General features: G+C 50.4%; 1 protein-coding gene across 1 annotated transcript; it reads left to right on the top strand.

The window, feature by feature from the left end:
• The first annotated feature begins 1648 nt into the window (after positions 1–1648).
• Positions 1649–21327, top strand: LOC118167628 (transmembrane protein 151B-like). Its single transcript, XM_035327241.1, has 2 exons — positions 1649–2036; positions 18276–21327. The coding sequence occupies exons 1-2, from the start codon at positions 1947–1949 to the stop codon at positions 19704–19706; spliced, it is 1521 nt and encodes a 506-aa protein (XP_035183132.1). The 5' UTR covers positions 1649–1946; the 3' UTR covers positions 19707–21327.
• Positions 21328–21663: the final 336 nt, after the last annotated feature.

Genomic DNA, 21663 nt, shown 5'->3' with positions numbered 1-21663 from the left:
CCCTTTGTTGCCACTGATGCCTTTTACTGCTCCTGTTCAACAGTCCCCACAAGGAGAATTTGGCACTAGCGTAATGCTCGGTCTGGATTTCTCTGTGGACAATTCTCTGGCTGGGCACATTTCCCCTCTAACCACAGCTCCATCCTGTCCCGGCACCACTACCACCGCCGTTTTCACAGTGTATGTAAGGTCACTGAAACCGTCCAGACAAACATGCACGAGCTGACCAAGCAAAATGGATTTTTAAATTCTCTCTTCCCCTATAGGTCCTGGTGGGTACAGCACAGGCACTCCTTATGCATTCTCTGCTGCTCCTTCCTGCATCCCAGATGTGATCCGCTCCCTGCCCATCTGCTGCCCAACCTGTCCCCTAGAGATCGTTCCCGTTGTGCCACCTGCAGAAAGGAAACAAGGTATTTTAAATGTGCGTTTTCATGTGGTTTAGAGAACCTGCATTGTACTGTCTGCCACTGAGTGCTTCTGGCAGCTCCTCTGCAGCGCTGGCAGGAGCAAAAGCCAGACTACTCTGTGCATATGCACTGGGTGAAGCCAAGCAAATGCCCCTCCTGGCAGGAGGAGATAGCTCTGGGGAGAAAAAGGCACCTGCGGCTGTAGTTGCAGCAGCACTTTGTGCATTGCTGTTGGTCCAAAGCCACAGGAGCCAAAGGGAACTTGTCAGTTGTCTCTCATGGATGCCCTTATCCTCCAAAGCTTGGTGGGTTTCCCCCTCTTGGAATAGCCAAAATTCACCCAATGCAATCCATGCCCTGAAATCCAAATGTAGCAGGTGCAATGCTTCTAGAAAACCCCAGCTTTGGGGCTTTCTCTCTGCACATCCACACACCAAGCGCCGTTCCCTGCTCTGCAGCCCTCCTAACCAGCCTGGTACAGAGCCCGAGTGCTTTACGCTGGAGTGGAGCTGTACAGAGCAGCACGCCTGAAAAGCAGCAAGCATGTTGGAGCAGGAGTTGAGGTGCGAATATTAAAGCTAGGGTTGATGCCTCAAGTCTGCTCACTTGCCCGTTCGCAAGATTTTACGGAGCATTTAAAATATATACTGCTCTAGGGCACCGAGAGAGAAACAGATCAAATGAGATGAGCCTCACAAGGCAGAGAGTGTAATGAAACATGAAGCAAACATGCCGAGATAAGATGGTGCAGCACACCAGTCCTGGGCAGCAGAAGAGCAGATAATGACGGGATGCGCAGGATGAGGGCGGGAGGAAGAAATATTGGCGGTGTGGGGAGTTCATGGCAGGCTGCGGCTCTGGGGGGGAGACCTGTGCTGGGGATGGATGAAACCCTAAGGAAGGAGGCAGGGACAGGAGAAGCGGGGTGCCTCCATTTCCTCGGGGGGGAACAGGGGGGCAGCAGGGCCGTGCAGACCCTCCTGGCGGGCCGGAGCAGCCCAAGGGCTGGGTTCCGGTGCAGCCGGGGAGAGGAGCGGGGAAGTTTGCCCGGCTGCTCCGCGCCCCCCTTCCTGCCCCGGCCGCGGTGCGGGCGTGGGGAGAAGCGGGGAGAGGGACCCGGGGAGGGAAGGAGGATGCTCGCCCCCAGAGGGAGGCGGGGGGGAGCCCCCGGGCGGGGCGGGGAGGGGACGGGAGGGGATGGGATGGGATGGGAAGGGAAGGGAGGGAAGGACCCCCCCGCTGCTCCCAGCCTCCCCCAGAGGCTCTCACCTGGGGGGGCCGGGAGTGGCTGGGGCACCCCCCTCCGCCTCGCCTTTCTCTCCTCCCCTCCGCCGCCTCCCTCCCTCCCTCCCTCGCTGCCCGCCTGCCTGGGATGCTGGAAGGAGCCGGGCGGACCCGGCGGGGCGGCTCTGGGCGCGGGGGGCGGCTCGCACCGGCCCCGTTCCCGGCCCCGTTCCCGGCAGGGGGGCGGCCCGAGGGGGCTCTCTGCCGTCTCGGGGGTCCGCAGCCCCCGCCGGCCGCCGGTGATGGCCAAGGATGTCCTCGGAGGGGGATGCCGAGGCGGCTGCTGAGAGCGGGCCGGGCAGCACCCCCGCCCCGGGGGCGGCCGCCGCCGAGCGGGAGGAGGTGAGCGGCCGGGTGAGGGATGGGGGGGAACGACACCCTCCCGGGGGGGTCCCGGGGGACAAGAGGCAGGGGAGGGCGTGGAGAAGGGGCCGGGGAGCGAAGGAGGGTGCCCCTGGGGGGGTGCCCGGAGAGCGGGGAGGCAGCCCCGCAGCTTGGCCGCTACCTGCAGCCGCCGTGCGGGGGCTGCCGGCGGGGTGCGGAGCGGTGCGGGGCGGTGCGGGGGGTTGCGGGGCGGCGCGGAGCAGTGCCCGCCGCGCCCTGCAGTGCCCGGGGCGCCGGCGGTGCGGGCGGGGTCCCCGCAGCCGGGAGGAGGCTGCAGAGGGAAGGATGCAGGGGGAGAAACGGGGCCTGTCCAGGGGAAGTTTGTCCCCGTCGGCACCTGGGGGGCCAGGGGTGCCTGCTGCTGCCCAGGGGTCGGAGGTGGTCGTGGGGCTGCAGCTCTCGGGTGCTGGCATAACTTGCAGGATGGGTTTGCAGCTTGGGGCTTGGAGGCTTTAAAATGCTTGGGCCACAGGATTGAGGACATCCTTCCCATTTTGTCTTAGGGCCTAGGCACTCTTCTTGCCTCATCTGCAGTAGAAAACACCGTAGGAAATAACAGCTTAATGTGCTTCTTCACATCAGCTGCGAAGCCCTCACTGTGGCCTTGCAGATCACCGGCAGGGAATGAATGATGTGTCTGAGTGGTGACACAAAAAACACTGAGCCAAAGGCACCGGCCAGACAGAGCTGCAGGGCTGTGTGGCAGCCGATGACAATATGCTTACAGTCCTGTACAATTGGGACAGCGAGCGGTCCGGTGTTAGGAGTGCCTGAGGTTTTCTTCTAGCTATAATGTAGCCTTGGCTCCCGACTGTTTTGACAGGTCTGCCTGCCACTTGCATTGCGTAATCCGTGTGCAAATCGTGGAAGTGGCTGAACTTTCTTCATAATAGTTACAGCAAGCACAGATGCTCCTGGGGATGCATGGAGCAGCCTCCAAGCAGGCAGGAAACACTGCAAACAGAAGTGAAGGCAACCCCGGAACATTTCTGTGTGCAATTTGTCTGCTTACAGCTTCTCTTAATGTTTACATTACTCGTCAACAGTCTCGTGGTCCTATGGTCGTAATCTCAGCAAAGCTTACATGGAGCTGCCGTACACTTGGGTTAAAACCAAGCAACACTTTTTAAAGTACCTATAATAGAAAATTGACTTCTCAACTGAGGCTGAAAAAACTATCCTCCGTGGGTGAAAATTAGGGTTTTGTCCTGTCCAATTGCTTTTTAAACACCTGCGACACAGTTCACTGCTACGAGCTGTGACTGGGCCCAGGATACATCTGCTGTTCTAGCGGTAGAGCCCCCCAATGTAATTACAGCCCTGCAGAAGATCAATAGATGGTTAATGCTGGAAGGGATTTTTTGATTTATTTGGTCAATGGCCACGAGCTGCAGAAGGCTTTCCAATATATTAAGTCCACCATAAAAATATCTAAGCCGTTTCTAGACATGAGAGCACTTGATCTCTCTGCTAAGCACATTATATCTTGCTTCAGTCATCCTCTTCTAAGTTTTTTTTTTTATGTTCCAATACAAACATTTGCACATTTGAGTCTATATCTCAAATGCCTGTAACAGTGATGTCTTAACCCTGCAGTCCTACATCATTGGTCTTTTCCTCTTGCTTCCTCCATCTCCATGTAAATAGTGTTGTGTTGTTTTTTTTTGGTACTGGGACCTGCAGTTGCATTGAAGTGCCTTGAATTAAATAGGCATTTCATGGTCTTCTATATTAGTCTTGTCATTTATGGATTTCACTTGGATCAAATACATGGACTTAAATCTTAACAGTGACTTAAAATTGTCTTTATTGGGGAATAAATCAATGTGAGATAAAATCCTGACTGAGTGGCAGAGAACGTGCCTCAAGTTTGAGTTTTTATTCATGAAAACAGGACAAGTGAGGATGCAGCTGCAGAGGAAAGGGGAGCGGTTGCTCAGTCCCTGGCTGCAGCCCTGGCCCCGTCCTTCCCAGGGCCACCTGGGTTTTCTGCTGGCAGTGCTGAATGTCAGAGCAAGCCCTTGGATTGCCTGCCACTGTTCTGCTGTTTTGTGGTTTGGTGGCTGTTTTGTTGTTGTTGTTTTCTGTTAAGATATCAATTGCTAGAGCTGGATGATCTGGACCAGTCATGCTTTTGGTGGTGGTGTAGGATTTTACCACCCCACCAACACTTGTGAAAATGAATGAGGGTCTTGGAGGCGAGGGAATGGAAAGGACATGGTTTTCCAAAAAAATCAGCAGTTACTGCTCTTGATTTATTCCCTGGACATATTTTCTTTCACTTTCCTCCCCACTGCTCTGTCCTGCCCTGGTTAGGCTGTGGGCTGGCTACTTTTTTTGTCTTACTCGATACTGTGACAGCCTACGCCTACACTGAAGAGCTGATAGTGACTTTTCTGCATTTCTGCCAGCTTACACCTCAATTAGGAAATGGTCTGAAATATTTAAATTTTTAAAACTTAGCTTCTTTTTTTTTTTTTTTTTTTTTTCAGGAAAGTGAATCTGGTGAGTACAAACATCATTTATTTGCTACCAAAGCCAGCTAATCACTGAAGGAAGCTGAAAGCAGCAGCCACTTGACATTTTGAAATACGTATTTGTCTTGTCTGTATTGGCAGAGTCAAACAGTAGTTGTCCATGACTGGTTTTATCCTGTCTTACATATTTGAGGACTCTAATTGGGCATGACATAGCACAATCAGTTAGCCGTTCTAAATAGAAGAGGGAAAACCTCACGGGTAAAAGTTCCTGAAACCCATGGTCACCAGCGTGATGATGTACTTAGAAATGTTGCAGAAGAGGGAGACCACTCAGCGCTGTCTCATCTGCCTCTTGCTGCCAATGCAAAGCCCGACAGGAGTTGATTTCAAAAGTGCTGTTTGTGGCCACAAATAACTTAGACTAGGTAGCTTTACATTGTGCCCATCTATGAGCGGGGTCGTACCCACATGGATGGGAGGTGGTGGAGGAACCAGGCAGGCAGCCCTCCCAGGTTTATCAGGCCCACTGTAGCTGCACCTTCCTCACCAGCAGCCCCCCTTGCTCTGCTGAAGCCTTCTCCCTCACAGACCCCCTTGAGCCTGTGGGGTCCCCACTGCCTCTGTGGCTGCCTCCTCCTCCTGTGGAGGCTCGCTGTCCTCGCTGAGGCTTCTCTGCTCATCAGAAACAGAATCAGGAGCTGGGGCTAGAAACGGGCAAGGGCAGGGAGCCTGTGAAGGAGGTTAATGTTGGTTCCTGCCATCTTTTAAGCAGAAGCTCAGGAGGTACCAAGCATGAAATGTGGGACCTAGGGAAGCACTTTTCTTCCCCTCGGCTCTTCTTGCAGAAGACCTGCTTCAGTAACACCCTGAATAATAGCTATTGGTTGGCCCAGTGGAAGGCTGTCACCGTCCCAGGCGAGTATAATTGACCAAAGAGGTAATATTTGTACGGTGCACAGTATTGCCCCTTTTGAATGAGGGTCAAACAGGAAAGGAAGGCCCTTTCTACCCCTCCTGCCCACTCATTCAGCAAACACAAATCAAGGAGAGCACCTCATTTCTTGATTCAAATCATCTCCCTCATGAAGACACAGGAACAATTCCATTAATAGTGGCTATGGAAAAACAGGAACACTTATTTTTCATGATCCTGCAGTTCCAGGAAATATTTGCATTGCAGATCCTGTCAAAAGAAAATCCATGCTGAGGCATCACATCTTACTCTGCTTTTGTTCTTTTCTGTGCCCCACTTTATCTTCTGCTCACGTGCGTGTTCTTGCTGTCCTGAAGTTGTCTCTCTTCTCTGTACTTTGAACGAGAAGCTGTTGAGAGTTTAAAAAAATAGATAGGAAACAACAGATGGATGTGTCTGAGCTCTGAATGGCAGCTTGGGCTCCAGCTGGGGGGGCTTCCAAGGACAAGGTCCTCCGTCCTCTGCAACAGAGAGTGCTTCATCACAGCCATGGCTGAGACTGAACTGCGTTGCTCCTTCTGGCTGATGTTCCTGGTTCTCCAGCAAGGGAGTTGTCTCAGGGGAGTGGGCTGGAGTGACTGGGGAGCTTGTGGAGCTCCGTCACTGGAGGGTTGTGAGGACAGCTTTGGCAAACAGCTGCTAAGTGCACAGCTGTTGCCTTGTGGGAGAAGAGAGATGAGGTGACCAGGTGGTAGGTCTCGTCCAGGCCTGGTTCCTAATGCTGTGCCCTCAGGAGGACAGCCAGCCGGCTGGTACCAGTGGAAGACAAGAGGTCTGCGCACTGCTTTGAAGCCCTAAATATGCTCCTTGTTCTCCCTTTCTCATTTCAGAGAGCTCAGAAGATAATCTCCCCCAAGAAGGGAAGAGTGGTCACCAAGGCTCCTTTTCATTCGGTGGAAGCCATGGCAGGGATGAGGTAGAAGGTGTCTTCTTCCTAGGAACAGCATGGGGCTTCTCCCCTTTTCATACACCATGAAATAAAACAGCTCACAGCTTTGCTGGTGACCAGGGACACTAGAGGAACAGAGATTCGAAGAGTGAAATGTCCCAGAGTGGTTCAGAGTCAGTGGGGACTGGTTCTAGGTGTGTTCTAACACACAGCAGTGAGTTAACACCAAACCCAGCCGCTGCTGAGCTATCAGCCCTGTAAGTCCCTGCCGTTGTTACGGTGACACTGTTGTGACACTGCAGATAAGGCTCTGTTTGATTTCTCACTTAGAGCAGGAGCTCTAGATTCCAGAAAAGCGTGGTTAAGTAGTTAATTAGTTTTTAAGTTCTAATCACGAAAAATATAGTTCACTGAAGGGTTTGCTTTCAGACTATAATCATTCATCCGTCTCCTCTGAGCTTCAGAACTACAAAGTTAAAACTAGCGCACTGTGAAACATCGCCGAGGTCACAGTTCTCATAGCAGTGCTGATAACTAGCCAAAACCCAAGGGGCAGCTCTGTCTTTAGGTGGGTTACAATCCCTGGGATCCCGCCCATGCTGGACCCTACACGAGCTGCGGCCACCCTGCCCGCAGCACATCTCATCCCAAGCCACAGAATTAGGGAAGGAAAGTTCCTGGACGTAGCTGCTTAACAGTTTATGCTTTCTGCTCTTTCCCTGCACATCCCAGCCCTGGAACAGCCACCTTAGCTCTGCCCCAGCAGCCTCGGCCCCCCAAGTTGCAGGGGGAGATGCTGCAGGAGCGGGCAGGACAGACAGAGAGTGGAAGGCTGGAGAAGCCCAGCTGTGTAGCGCCAGCAGCACCACCAGGCTGGCAGCTTTCCTGCCACAGAGCTGAGGTTGGGAAGTGGTATTTGGTGTACTCAGCAGCCCTTCTCATGGCACCCTGCATGTCCCTGGGAGAGGACGGAGGGGATGGAGCATGGAGCTCCTGCATGGAGCGCCACAGGGGTGGGGTGGTAGCATCCACCAGTTGGGTCCAGCCAGCATGGGTGTCCCGCTGAGGACCCAAAAGGTGGAAAACAACCCCTCGGGACTGCCAGGAGGTGAGGAGACCAGCCAGAAGTGCAAGTACCAGGTGGAGGAAGGAGGCAACGAGGGCATGTGGTGTAAAGGTGTGAGTGGCAATCTGTCTGCAGGCCTGAGGTGTGCCTTGGAGCTGGAGCAGCCATGGGCCTCAGCAGGGGCCTGTCCTTCTGCAGCCAAGGCAAGAGGCGAAGCCCATGGTTCCCACCAGCTGGTACATGGAGCAGCAGAGTGGGACGGCTCACATGTCCTCCAGGATAGTGTTGCTGTGATGCTCATGTGAAAGCACTTTGGAAATACTGTTTTTTCAATATCTTTGGGAGGTGCAGAAAAGTGTGATGAAGCCACACCATGGTCAGGTCAGGAAATAAACCCCAGATGTCCTGGCTCACAGGAGCTCTCTTAACCATTAGGTGTTTTAAATGAATTTGCAGTGAAATTTTCACATGCTGTGTTGTCACAGGTTATTGCAGAATGTGTCTCTGAGAGAGAAAAGAGTAGCAGGAGAGAGGAAGGAGTGATATTCATCGTGAATCCTCTTTTCTCACTGGGAAGCACAAGCTGCTGGGATGCTACCTTGTCTTAACAAGAGCACCACTATAGAAACTCACAGCACCGAGGTCCCAGCTGTGTTCAAAAAGGTGCAGGGATGGGGAAAGGCACTCTCTGAGTCTGGGAGAGCAGTGATAGATGTTATTGCAGGGGAGGCTCAGCTCAGCAGTACAAGGGACCAGGCACAGCCACAGGCACAGCCCAATGCTGTGGTGCTGGGAGGTCTTCTGCTGAAGCATGGCTGGCCCATGGGAGGTCCCACATGGGAAATAGGAAGGATGGAGACAGAGACATCAACTCACTGGGCCACTTTGTTCTGTTTTTTCTGGTTGCCACTCAGGTATCCAGTTTCTATCCCCCATTCAAATCTCAGGGTGTTCCTTTAGAGTAAGCAAAGGTTAAATGACATTGATAATAACAAACTATTTTTCTCATTTGCAAAGTCTGTCTAAACCGGGGCGTTAGACAACAAGGCTGCCGACAGCCAGTGAGGAGCTAGCAAGACAGTATGTGTGGATTCCTGTTGGATCCAGCCAGAAGATGTCAACCACATGGAGCTCTCCCCTTCACGCTGTCCCCATCTCTCACCAGAGGTTGTGGTGGAGCCAGGGAGCCTGCTAGGAATGGTGGATATCCAAGCGGGAGGCGTAGGGAATATGACTTTGTGTCACTGCTGAGTCAAAAGCCAGTGGCAGCAACATCAGCAATTTGGGGGGGAAAGGGATAATTTTGTTAGTGTAGTATTTTGTGAGCTTGTGGGAAGCTGCCACTAAAACAGCCCTGACTTCTGTTTGCAAATGGTGGCCGCTTTGTTGCTAGGATTCCTTTGCGCCAAAAATGTACCTGCATGGCTTTCCTTGCAGCAGCGTGCGAGTGCATCGCTGGTGGAGCCGGCTGGGGCTGAATGCTTCACGCCCCTCACCTTCCTCCCCTTAAATTTTAGTGGGCAGCTTTCCCATCCCAATGCAATGTGCTGCACGGATACTGGCTGGCATCCAAATGCCTTTCTTTTCTGGGATTTCCTTTGTTTATGCTTGAAGACCTTAAAAGTATTGTGTAAGAGCTACCTCTGGGTCTGACATTTTAGAGGACTGGAAGTTCCTTCTGTCCTGACCTCTGCTTTCCTCTTCTTCAGATGGTAGCTTTTTAATGCTTGAATTCATGAGGGTGAATGGTGTGAAGTAGTGGGCTGCCTTTCGACAGTACCTCAGGGGGGTCCTATCAGCTGATACTCAGGTGGATCAGCAAGATGTGTGCCATTCCGTGGTTTGTCTTGTCCTGTGATAGCCTCTGCTGGGGAGAGAATTGAGTGCCTCTGTTTTGTGCACCTTTCTGCCCCCAGACATCCTCCCTGACAGCTCTGGTGAGGGAAGGAAGAAATTAAATCTCTGTGGGGCTTTGAACAACCAGAAGCCCAGCCATCCCCATTCACCGCAGGAGTACAGCTGCTGAAGCGAATGCCTCCGCATTGGTGACACAACCAACATGTGGCAGGCGCGCAGGTTGCTTCTGTTAAACCAAGTCACAGAGCTTCTCTGCTCGGTGCTGGCGTCACAGCCCCTCCTGCATGAGGTTTGCACTCCGGCAGGAGCTCCGTGGCAGAGGAGCAAATGGTGTGTTCGAAACGTACATGCAGCAACAACCATACAACGTATTCAAGGACTGAAGGGAAATTCTCTTTGATGCTAAATGGCTTTTTCCGTTGCCTTCTATTCCTGATATTTCCCTTTCCCCCGTTCTGGCAGCCGTGCTGAGAGCACTTTCTATTGGCTCAGCGTGAGCTGGGGGTAATGGGCTTCTTGTAGTTCAAGATGGATAGGAGGAGGGATTTTATTTCAGCTTCCCCAGGAGGGAATTTATGAGATGACTGTTGTAATATCTCCCTTTTCTCTCACCAGGCCTTATTATCGATGCCCCATGTGGTGCCCAGATTGGGTCACATGGTGGAGGAGTACTTCTAACTGTCGTACACCAACATCTGGTTTACCACAGCCCTGCAGGCTCCTTTCTTTCTGTACTAACGAGCATCTCACCTAGGAGTTCATTTGGCCCTGAGAGGCAAGAAGAGGTTGTACTCTGACTCTTTTCCTGTCCTTGTCTTTTCCCTGATCACCCCGGTCTCCTTGATCCTTTCACCAGGATCACCTCAGGACTTGGAGGCTGATATCTGCACCCATGTCTGTGGTGGCTGATAGGGGAAGTGCGGTAGAGATCTCCTTGTCCTCATTGCATCGTCCCTGTCTCACTGGACACATGGTGAAGGCTTTCTCAGCAGACCAGAGGCTGGTCCTGGCATCAGAGCTCACCTCAGTTACGGTCAACAGCACAGCTGAAAGCTTGCCTGGCAAGGACTTGCTGGTCCTCTCTGCATTACATCCTGCCACGTCCATCAGGAGGTGGAACATTTTCCACTGCCCTCTCCTGATCAGGATGGAAGAAGCCTCATAGTCACAGACAACAATCTGCTTTCATCCAGGCAGGTCGCCACTTGCCAAAGTGTGTGACTTGTGGTTATTGATTGTTCCTTCCCTTTCATTTATCTCACTGGGATGTATTTGTCACAAGTATAAATCCACAGAGGCAAATGAAATTGTGGCTGGCATTAATTTATCCCCCATTTTCGGTTCTTTCTCCTCTACATCTATTTCTCTTCTTCCAGTCCTATGTCAGTGTTTCTCCTTTTTCCCTGTGGACAGGAAGACTACGCTTGCAAAACTAAAACAAAAGATTGACTTGTTGCTCACATGAACAACCCCAAGCTGTGGGGTCTCTTTGCTGTTGAAGATGGTGCTCAGGTCACCCCGTGGTGCTGGGTGAGACCAGGAGCATGCTGTGACGCCGGGTGCTGCCTCATGCTTCTCCTCCCTGGGCCCGACTCCCTCCCAGCCCAGCCCAGGCTGGTGGATCCCCGTCCTCGCCTACCACAGCCCTTTCCATGCCTCGGTGACATTTGCATTAGGAGCACGTCTAGGCCACCCTCTTCTCTCTTCCACCTCTTCGCCTCCCTCCTCCTGTGTTTCCTTCTCATTGCTCTATTTCCATTCAGGCCACGTCTTCACCACCCTCTGTTTTCTCTCATTCTTTCATTTCAGACATGATAGCATTTTGCTTCAGCAAAATTGCAGCTCTTGAGGTCAGCCACCAAGGGCAAATATGTTCACACGTAAGGTTTCAAGGGACAGGAAATGCTTTTGGCATGATTTCCCCGAAGGAGAATTTAAATGCTTTTGAAATTGGGGAACCCAGATATCTGACTGCAAACCAGACACAGGCAGTCAAACTTGGGCCCCAAACTGTCCACAAAATAAACATTAGAATAAATTCCTGCTGTTGCAGCATATCTTCTGCCTATCCAGCTCATGATGGAGTTTTCAAAGAGACTGAAGTACTGAGTCTGACAGAAGAGGAAAAAGCCGTTTTGTTGTTAGAGAGCTACAGGGAAATAGTAAACATATGGCAAAATAATACACAGTTTTTTTAAGGACTAACTCCAAAACAGTTTAAACAGCCTCCTTTGAACTTCACAGGCTATTTCTCCCCATCAGTCAGGGTCAGCTTGGTATCCTTCAGTTCAAATTTATTCCAGCAGTCCAGACTGGAAGTGGACAAAACAAGAGGTTTATAATTGTCACCATAACCATTTGCATGCCATGAGCAGCAAAGAAAAAGAAGTACTGCTTCAAGCCCACACTGCCATACTCCTGCTTTTGGAGTAAAATACAGCTACTGATTAATAGCGTATGACCACAGCACGCTAGGTAATGACGTGCTCCACCGAAGCTCTGGCAGGGTCTAGATGCAATGCTCTGTCTTAGCATTGCATCTAGAGCTGCTTGCGGGATTACCCCCGGCAGTCAGCACTGGAAGTGTGAGGAGCACCTCGGTGTCCACACAACACCCACAGCCTTGTTTTAATGACTGACACTTGGCTTTATGAAGATGGTTGTCTTGTATATGTTAATGGGGTATTTAGCCATTAGACTGGCAGAGTTCTGGAGGAATAATTACTAGATTTGACACTATCCACTGGATTTAAGCATAAAATCACTGCTGGTAACATTTACAGTTGGCACAAACATTACCAGGCTGTTCTGTTACAATGAGATGAGCGCTGTCCTACAGAGGGATCTGCTTCATTTAATAATTTTGTTATTCAATCCAAAGCCAAATCTGAAGTTACTCATTTCAGGGGGGAGTGCAGCCAAGTCTTTAGTTGTCTTCAAAACAGTGACTCAAAAAATATCTAGGAGCAGTGAATGGTTGAACTTACACACCGAGGGTGGTGCTGGGCCAAAATCTACTACTGTAATTCTTGGTGATATTAAAAAGGGAAAACGTGTGGGAATGGGAGGTCTTTTTTATATTTTGGTATGATGTCAGTCAAATGAATGCTGAAGTCCTGTGTGCACTTGCAGAGTATGCATTAAGAAGGTTTTCAAGGTGTCAGTGAGAGAGTGGAGTACCATAGAGCTGGAATAAAAGCTGTGCAGTGAAGGACTTTGAGACCTTGACCCATTTAATATGTCAAAAGAAGGCTTAGAGGTGTCAAAATTAGCATGGAGAAGCACCTTCAGAGAGAGAAGGCAGCAGTATGAAAGGAGTCTTTCATCACATGGAGAATGGGCATCCCCACTGCCATCAGTGGGGACTAAAGTGAGACAAAATTACAATGGCAGTGAAATTTCATCATCAGAACAAATTGCAGAAGGCACTGCAGGCCCTTCATTTACTTTTGTCTATAAATTAATGCAGTGTGCCTTTATGGAAGATGAGCTTTCACCAACCACCAGTTACTGGGATGTACATAGGATTGTAGAGTGAAATTGCACTGCCTGTGAGGTATAGGAGCTAACGAGAGAAGGTAATGTGTCTCCCGGTCTTAAGGTGTAAAGCTAGCTTGGATCATAAGAGAAGCTGAACTTTCCTGACCCAGAATAGTCTTGCAAAGTTGATAGGAGAAATCCCTATGACTACCTGTGAGGACTAAAGAACCATCTGGCTCTTTACTGTATTGTAACCATGCCGGCCATCACCTAGGACAGCCACGTGGTCAGTGAGTGAATCCAGCTATCAGATATGCTGGTGTCCAGAGGCCAGCAAAGGCAGTGAGCCATCACTGATAAAACTGAGGCACTGGAGGTTCAAGGTAGGCACCCAGAAACCTGGGCTGGTGGAATCAGTCTGGGCTTCTCTGAGCATCCCTTCCTCTGCATGCTAATGGGGGGATGCTTGCTTGGGGGAGCGGGGCGCATCCAGCCCACCTTGACCTGCACCCCAGGAAACTCATTCCTTGTTATACATATTTCATGAGGAAGGGACCCATGGACACAAACCATCCAGAAATATTTTGTTCTCTAGCATCAGTCTTACAGTTCAAATGTGCCTTTTAAGGAGAAATCAGGGCTCGGTGTGTGTCTGTGTGTGTGTTGGGCTGTATGTGTAATTTTTCGCCTTCTTGGCCACCTCAGTGTAGCTGCTTGTAAGCTCACATAGGATGGTTACCAGTTACAACCCAGCTGCCTGCATCTGCATGCTGGTCTCACAGGCAGTCCAGAGATGGTTGAGAGACACAAAACCCTGCTCACCCACCCCTCCAGCCCCTGGCCACACTCTGCTCCAGCTGCCAATTGCTGGGCCACACGCTCCCCTCTGCTCTCTCCCAAGCCCTTTACACTAGGCAGGATTAACAGCCCAAATCTTCACACTGTTACGGCATGAACTACTTTTAAATGATTTTAATTATTGTTGCTGCAGCCAGAAGCCGAGCTGGCTGCTGCAGAGCTGGGGCAGGAGCAGGGTGGGTGTGCCAGCTCCGCGCCGGTCCCTGAATACCAGTGTTTGATCTCCAGCATCCGCCATCCGAGGGTGTCTTTGAAGGCAATTGCCCTTTCAGCCACTGCCTGAGTGCTTTATCATTTGCAAACTCAGTTCTGCACAAAGTTTCTTGAAGGAGAAATAATCGAAATGCTGCTAGCCTGGAAACTCCTGTCTGCTGTAGGTGTCAGTTGAATTTCCAGTTTTCCTTCAGCAGCTAGGGCTTTCCAGACTATTTTCCAGCAACTGCGGCAACAAATTAAATAACATCTATCATTTAGAGTCTCGCAAGACTCCACGCCACCAGACAACAAACAGACCATGGGAGAACAAGGACCCGCCTCTCCATTTTGTGTGGGATGCAGATACATCGCTCTGCCTGAACTTTTTTTTGGAAAGAATGGGCCAAAAATCCCCGATGAAAAGGTAGAGTGGAGAAGGGCAGCCCAGGGCGGGACTACCTCTTGTTTTGGGTTAGTGACCCAGATCTGTGGGCCCTAGTTTGCAGGGAAGGTGTCTGGTGACTGAGCTTTTGCCTGTTCTGGGACAGTCGCTGCTTGGCCTTGGCTTTCTGAAGGGCTCGCTGACCTCACTTTCTTCAATTACATTTCTCTGTTAACATTTTCCATGGGTTATGGTTTTGCTCCACATCAAAATGACACAGAAGCCACAGCATTCCCCAGAGAATGCAGCTCTTGGTCGCTGACTGGCCCAAGTTATCATGGAAATTATTAGTTTTCTTAAGCATTTATTGTAGTCATCCCAAAATACAAGCTTACCCCATTTCGATCTGAAACATTGCACATGGCAAGGAGAAGATTCCACGTAGTACCACAAACACCATGCTTGCAAGAAGGTGGTATGTTAATTAATAAAGTCTGGGAGCCACTGGTTTAACATGTTAATGAATTTGTTATGCAAAGACAGATGGAAAGATATATTTCCTTATTAGACTTTTGAATGTCTGATACTTTTATTGTAACTATTTATTATATTTCCTGTCTTTCTTACAAACACACTAAGAGTATTTCTAATGCTATAAGGAGAAATAAGGAGATATAGGCCAGATGAACATAGTCAGGACGTGAAATGAGAGGGGCAGCCGAAGGGGCAGACCCTGGAGGAGAGATCCTTTCATATCTGAGGACCTGCAGAGAGTGAGCTCTGGTTAGCAGCAAAGGAGGGTATGAGGCAGTGGGTCAGAAGAAAAGGTTTTCCCAATGGGTTTTAGGCACGAAGGCCCTGTTGAGAAGGACTATAGGTGTGTGTGCATCTGAGAGATCTGCCAGTCGGCACTACGGCTGCGTGTCCTCACTGACACAGGAAGGAGAGAAGCTGCATTTCTTACAAGCTGCAGTGAAAATGGTGTAGGTACCCCAGCTCAGGCAGACCCAGCCCTCTCAGTGCAGGGGTCTGAAGGCCATTTTTGAGGTGTCTCCACAGGATGCATATGGAGACCTGGATCTGCAAGCCTTGGAGCTGCTGCCAGCTCAGGCCTGTGTTGGTTTGGGACCGGTGAGATCACAACCACCTCTTTCCCCAAAGCTGGGGTGGCATTTCATGGGGCTAAGCATGTTAGGAGGCATTTGCCAGCTCTCAGGCTCCAGTATGGCCACTGATAACCCTAACCAGCAGGGCTGGTTGAATCAGTCCTTGGGTAGGAGCCAACCTGTGGGCTGCAAGTTGGACTACAGAGCTTCAGAGAGCAGAGAAGTTTATTAGGCAAAGGGAAGGGAGATAAAGAAAAGGTGGGGATTGCAGTGCCTTTGGCAAACAGTACCTTAACTGACATGGGACAGCCCTTGTATGGCTGCATGCAGGGTGAGGCTGAGAGTGTTTTCAATGGGTTCTGGAAAGGATTGGGGTTCCTGGAGTACTTAAGCACATAACCTATATTACAATTGACTGCTAGACATCCTTAGCTGGGTCCTCGGCATTTCTGCAGAGTATTAACCAGATGCTATTCGTGTGAGATCTACCTATGGAAACAACTTGCTGAGTGCAGACTTCAGTTCCCATGATAGAACCCTGCCCCACTGTCTACTTCTGCTCCATCCCAGTGACTGGAGTAGAGAGTTTCACTCGCAGAGTTTTCTTTACCTCAGCAAACCTTCAGGGGAAAAGAGGCTGGAGGTTTGCAGTACTTCATTGCAGTCCATATTTTTGCATTATGACAGCGCTCAAAAACTCTAGTTCCATGTAAAGTCAAGAGAAAGAACAAAAGACAGAGATTCCTGGCAGAGTCCCCAAGAGCCAGGACAGCCAGTATGCAGCTGGGGAGAAGCCTATGTCAGAGCAGTAATGGCACTGGGACAGGGTAGTGGGTATTTGACAAGAGTTTCAAGAGATGAATCACTTCATGACCGCATGTAGACTCAGGAATTCATCCCCCAAACTCCCATAGATAGTATTCAGCTGATTTGGGGACCGCCTGAAGCCACTTTGCTGCTCTCCACAAGGCTTTCTGTCAAAGGCTAGGGAAAATAGCCTTTTTCTTTCTCATACTAAGGTCTTTTCTCTGCCCTATGTACAGAAAAGGTGTTATGTACCGTGTCCTGTTTAGCTCCTCTGCACCCATTTTGGCCACTGTTTCAGTAAATGGCCTTAGTAAAGAGAACACAGTCCAAAATAATTATTCTTCATTCTGTCACAAATATATACAGAAGGCTTGGGATTAGAATAGAAATTCTTTGTAGGTTTCTTCTGGATGCATCAGGAAGAATCATGGGCCAAATTCTGCCCTTAGTTGCTGAAGATGAATGGTGTAGCTCCCTAAAATAAATAAAATTACTCTGCACTTACACAGCATCAGATTAGACGCTACAAAATCAAAGACCTAACCCTGTGTAGTCTCTTTGGCAGTGCTCAAAACAAATCATAAAAACCTCTACAGTTACTTCTTAGAAGTGGCTCTGTCACAGAATAAAAAAAAAAAAAAAAAAAAAAACAGTATTAAATAGTATTAAACCTGATCTGATAGCTCTGCAAGGTTAGGTGCCAATGCTTCCATCTCATTGAGAAAACAGTAAATTCTTTCTAGTGGCGCCGCATTATTATTTCCTGAGTCATAAGATGCTGGTCCTTAAACTCTTCGCTGGTTCAAGCTTACTTACTGAATCCTAACTGCTCTGGGTCTGAGCAAGCTATATTGGGTGAGAACTTTATCGCTGGAGAAAAAGAGAAGACATTTCTCAAACCTAGCATCTGCTGGTGCCTATGCAGTAGTTTGATGCATGATGGCCCCTTGGGAGAAGGAGTAGCAGCATGCTTCTATTTTTGCATAAAATCAGGCTCAGCAGAGGGCATGATGATGCACGAATATCAGCATGGAACTGCTTTCTCGCTGTCATTTTCTCAGAGTTAGGGGGAAGTGAAGGATGGTGGTGATGAGAGGGATGCATTCAGCCCTCCACATGTCATGTACTTTCTACAGACCAGCAGCTGCCAGCCAGGAGTGTAACCCATGCTGCTGCTGCTCTTTGCAGAAAGACAACTCTGTTTCTGCTAGCTGCTTGGCTGGATTTGGTCTTTTTTATTATAGCCCAACATAGCATGACAATGCAGCTGATTCGCTGCAACATCACTGGGGTAAGGACTGCAATCACATCGCCTCAGTGAGCACAGCGGGAGTACAAGAATGCAAACTCCCCCTCCACTTCCAGCCAGACTTTTGTGACTTGAAAGACAGGGATGTGCCGCTACATTTTAGATGTTCACTCATACACCCTTAGCTCTAACGCTTAAACCACTCAGGTGTTCTAGGTAGGAGCTCGTCTTCTAACCAGCCTGCAGCTACACTGCACTGTGCTGTAATCCTGACAATTTTTTCAAATAAATGTGCTTGAATCTGGTAATTTTCCTGATGGCTCGCCTCCAAGAGAATGGTGTCGATCACTCGGTAGGTTTCAGGGCTGGGGCTGACTCAGCTCTGACTCAGGCAGCAGCTCTGGCTCCACCAGGCGCTGGTCCCCTGTGCCGTGTGACCCGTGGGGCTGTGGCTCCACCAAGGACACTGCTGCCTGTCCCCCAGCAGCGTGGTGCAGGAGCCCCCCAAATCACAGGGGCAAGCCCATAGCCCTGTGCTTTTGACCAGTCGCCTGCTGTGAAGCCCTCTTGGCCTCAGAGGAGGGTGCGTAGAAGAGTGCGGGTGCTGGCTCCTTGCAGGGAGGAGGACATGGGGGCCTGTCCTGCCCACACAGAGGCCCCAGAGTTTCTGGGATAGTGGTTTATATTCCCATTTGTGTGAAGTAGGGTGGTGTCCCAGTCCTCAGGCAGTCGAGCATGAACCCAGACACAGTCGGGAAAGCAAAAGGCACCATGTGTGTGCTATGTAAAGCAGTGTGACTGACAGGTTCCTCTCTTTGTCTTTCTCCCCCCCAACCCCGGTGGTGTGGTTCGAAGCAACGGCCCGTGAAGCAGTCTCTGAGTGCCTGCATGTGCAGAGAGTCCCACTGGAAATGCCTCCTTCTCTCCATCCTCATGTACGGCTGCCTGGGAGCAGTGGCCTGGTGTCAGCTGGCCAGGGTCACCAAGCTCAGCTTCGATAGCTCCTTCAAGGGCAAGTCCATGATCTACCATGACAGCCCCTGCTCGGACGGCTATGTCTACATCCCACTGGCCTTCCTTTCCATGCTCTACGTGGTTTACCTGGTGGAGTGCTGGCACTGCCACGTCAAGAGAGAGCTGCAGTACAAGGCGGATGTGGACAGTGTCTACGAATGCATCAACCGCATGCAGCAAGCCACTCCGTGCATCTGGTGGAAGGCCATCAGCTACCATTTCGTGCGGCGAACCCGGCAGGTGACCCGGTACCGCAATGGCGATGCCTACACCACCACGCAAGTCTATCATGAGAGGGTCAACACCCATGTGGCTGAAGCTGAGTTTGATTACTCTCACTGTGGGTACAAAGACATCTCCAAGGAGCTCCTGGGCCTGGAGAGCTACACAGCCACCAAGCTGAGGTTCACCAAATGCTTCAGCTTTGCCAACATTGAGTCTGAGAACTCTTACCTGACCCAGAGAGCTCACTTCTTCACAGAGATCGAGGGTCTGGATGACTACATGGAGGTGAGGGAAGGCATGCAGCTCAAAAACGTGGACTTTAAAGAGCTTATGATGGCCTATGGGGACCCAGATCACCTCCCATGGTACGTGTCCCACTACGCTTTCTGGGTGGCTGCCATCCTGATGATCTCGTGGCCGCTCAGGGTACTGATAGAGTATCGAACTGCATACGTCCACTACCACGTGGAGAAGCTGCTGGGCCTGGAGTACACAGCACCCACTGCGGTGGAGGAGCCCCTCTACAGGTACCGCATGCCCCGAGATGCCACGCAGGACAGCACAGAGTTGGAGTGGCACATCTGCACCAACCGGCAGCTGATCCCCAGCTACTCGGAGGCCATGCTGATGGACCTGGCCGACTCCCCGGCGTACAACAGCTACACAGTGTGTCGGTACAGCGAAGCGGCCCATGGCTGCGAGCGCTGCAACCGCACCTCCAGCACCTCCTCCATCTTCTCACGCCACGCTTTCCACAGCTGCAGCGGCAACTCCCGCCTGTCCCTCAACACCAGCCGCTTCTCCCTCTGCCGCGTCCATGGCTCCCACAGGACAGGCCTCTGGAGGAGCCACAGCAGCAGCATCGCTGACCGGGGCTGCCACGACGAGCAGTGCTGCTCCTACTCCAGCCAGCTGGCTGTCAACGAAAACCCTCCAACCTACCACGATGCCCGCTTCTTCCCCGTCTTGATCGTGCACAGGCCAGAGGGGCACGACGGACGGCACTTCTATGTCAGACGCTCCTCCTGTCTGGAAACGTCTCTGTGATGGGCCCCCGTGGTTTCTTGGCTCCTCTGCCCTGGGACAGCTTAACTGCTGTGGTTGCAGAGGTGCCACAAGCCTGCAAACGTCAGTCTGCAGGATGAGCTGTGGATTTCAGTTCAAAACCTGCCATTGCACGAGGATATGGTCACCCTGACAAGTGGCCAACCTCATTTCCAAAGCTTATTTTCCTCTCCCATTGGTCTTCCTGTTCATTTATCCCCTCTTCCTTTCGCTCTTTTACTCCTCACTATTTCTTTGTTCCTTGGGTCTCTGCCTCTTCTCCCATCCCACTTTTTCTTTTACGTTTCAATCAGTCTTTGACAGCTGTTTCCACAGGAGGATTCATAAAGCCCGTGTTTTGCAGTGCATTTGCCCTCTTGGATGCCCTGCAAGGTAAGACACTCAGAGACAGCAAGGACAAGCGAGGCACTGAAAGGCCTGCGGCCAGTCAATGTCAAGTCAGGAGGAGAATTCAGATGCACAGGCTCTGAGTTACCTGCAGCAAACCCCAAACAAAACTTTTTAAAAATTTATTTTCACCAGACACTTTCTCTTCTCTCTCTACCTTTATCTTCCTGTTTCGGTTTTCTCATTTCTGCTTTCCAATTTTTCACTGGGTCTTTCTGGGGTTTTGCCAGGTGTTTTTCAGCCTGTAATTGGTTTCCATTGCCCCAAGATTAGGTATTTGCAGCACAAATTTCACTGACCACTGACACAGCCACAAGATATGCCCCTGAGAAGTGCTGAAGACTTTCACCACAGATTAGTGAGACACATGAATAAAGCAAAAAGCATGCCCTTTGCTGACCTTGCCCTGCCTGGTCTGTGGCAGAGATGCTGCTGCATTTCCAGCTGTAGTTAACCTCATTCAGCTCCACCAGTGTTAGCAGTTGTCGAGAGCCGTAATGTAGATCAGTGCCCTGTTAGTGCCACTATTTTTAGGACTGTAGGTCAGGTTTGTGGTTATTTCATTCCTACCACTTGCTCAGAGCTTCAAGGGCTGGAAAAGGAGAGAGGGGCCGGGGAGGGAAAGGTAAAGGTGGTGTTAACCCACCACAACCCACCCACTGGTAGTTCAGAGGCTCTTCCTGCACAGCTTCCCCATGAGCAGGTGCAGAGCTTTCAGTAAACTGTTAGATTAGCCCAGCAGGGTCACATCCAGGAGGTGGCCGGTCCTGGCAGAGCCAACTGAGTCCTCCCAAGAGCCAGGGACTGACCCAGGAGCTCCTGGCCATGCCCAGGACCCATAAGGTACCCTACAGGCTTCCAAACCTCTGTCCCACAAGGGACGGCCATGCACTGAGCAAGCTCTGTACCATTTCATCGCGTGGATGGCAGAGATGGGCATCAACCATGACTCGCAGGGGAACGCAATACAATCGCAATACAGTAACTGTCAAAAACAAAGTGTTGTAGCTCCCTGCGGCAAGTAGGTCAGGAACCAGGGGGCTGGCAACAAATGCTTCCTCCCGAGTCAGTTCTGTGTGTATCTATGTGCAAGATGAGATTTGTAAAGTCATATCGGTATGTGTAGAGTATATATAACTGCATACTTATATGGTGATTTCTTATGGCATTGACTGTTGCACCATGTTAAATATATTTTGTTTTGGTTTGATGACTCCCTTTTGAAGCACTGTGTTTTATTTCAACTCTGGAGATAGAAACATTGCTTTCACATCGGTAATACCTGCCTAACCTGCTGCGAAGGATGGCACCATCAGAAAGGTTTAAATTTGTATGAGTCAATCTTTTTTAATGTAAATACTTTATGTATGATTTATGTGACATTTTCATTCTGACAGCTTGGCATTTATTGCAAAAGATAGATAACACATACGATGTGTTAGTTTATCACCTCTAAAAAAGAATAACCAACCCAGACACATGGAAGAATCGGGTTTGGGCTCAGGGTAATGATTATTGTTGGACTGGGACCAAAATCCTTAACTGGATAAAA

This window comes from Oxyura jamaicensis, chromosome 5 (genome assembly GCF_011077185.1).
Source record: "Oxyura jamaicensis isolate SHBP4307 breed ruddy duck chromosome 5, BPBGC_Ojam_1.0, whole genome shotgun sequence".
In the NCBI taxonomy this organism is placed as follows: domain Eukaryota; kingdom Metazoa; phylum Chordata; class Aves; order Anseriformes; family Anatidae; genus Oxyura; species Oxyura jamaicensis.
This window is presented reverse-complemented; position numbering and strand designations above follow the sequence as displayed.

What these genes read in the sequence shown, in the direction of transcription:
- LOC118167628 (XM_035327241.1), top strand. Translation starts at nt 1,947, where the DNA reads ATGTCCTCGGAGGGGGATGCCGAGGCGGCTGCTGAGAGCGGGCCGGGC. An exon ending in CCGCCGCCGAGCGGGAGGAG is followed by an intron (nt 2,037 to 18,275) that starts GTGAGCGGCCGG and finishes TGTGGTTCGAAG; the next exon opens with CAACGGCCCGTGAAGCAGTC.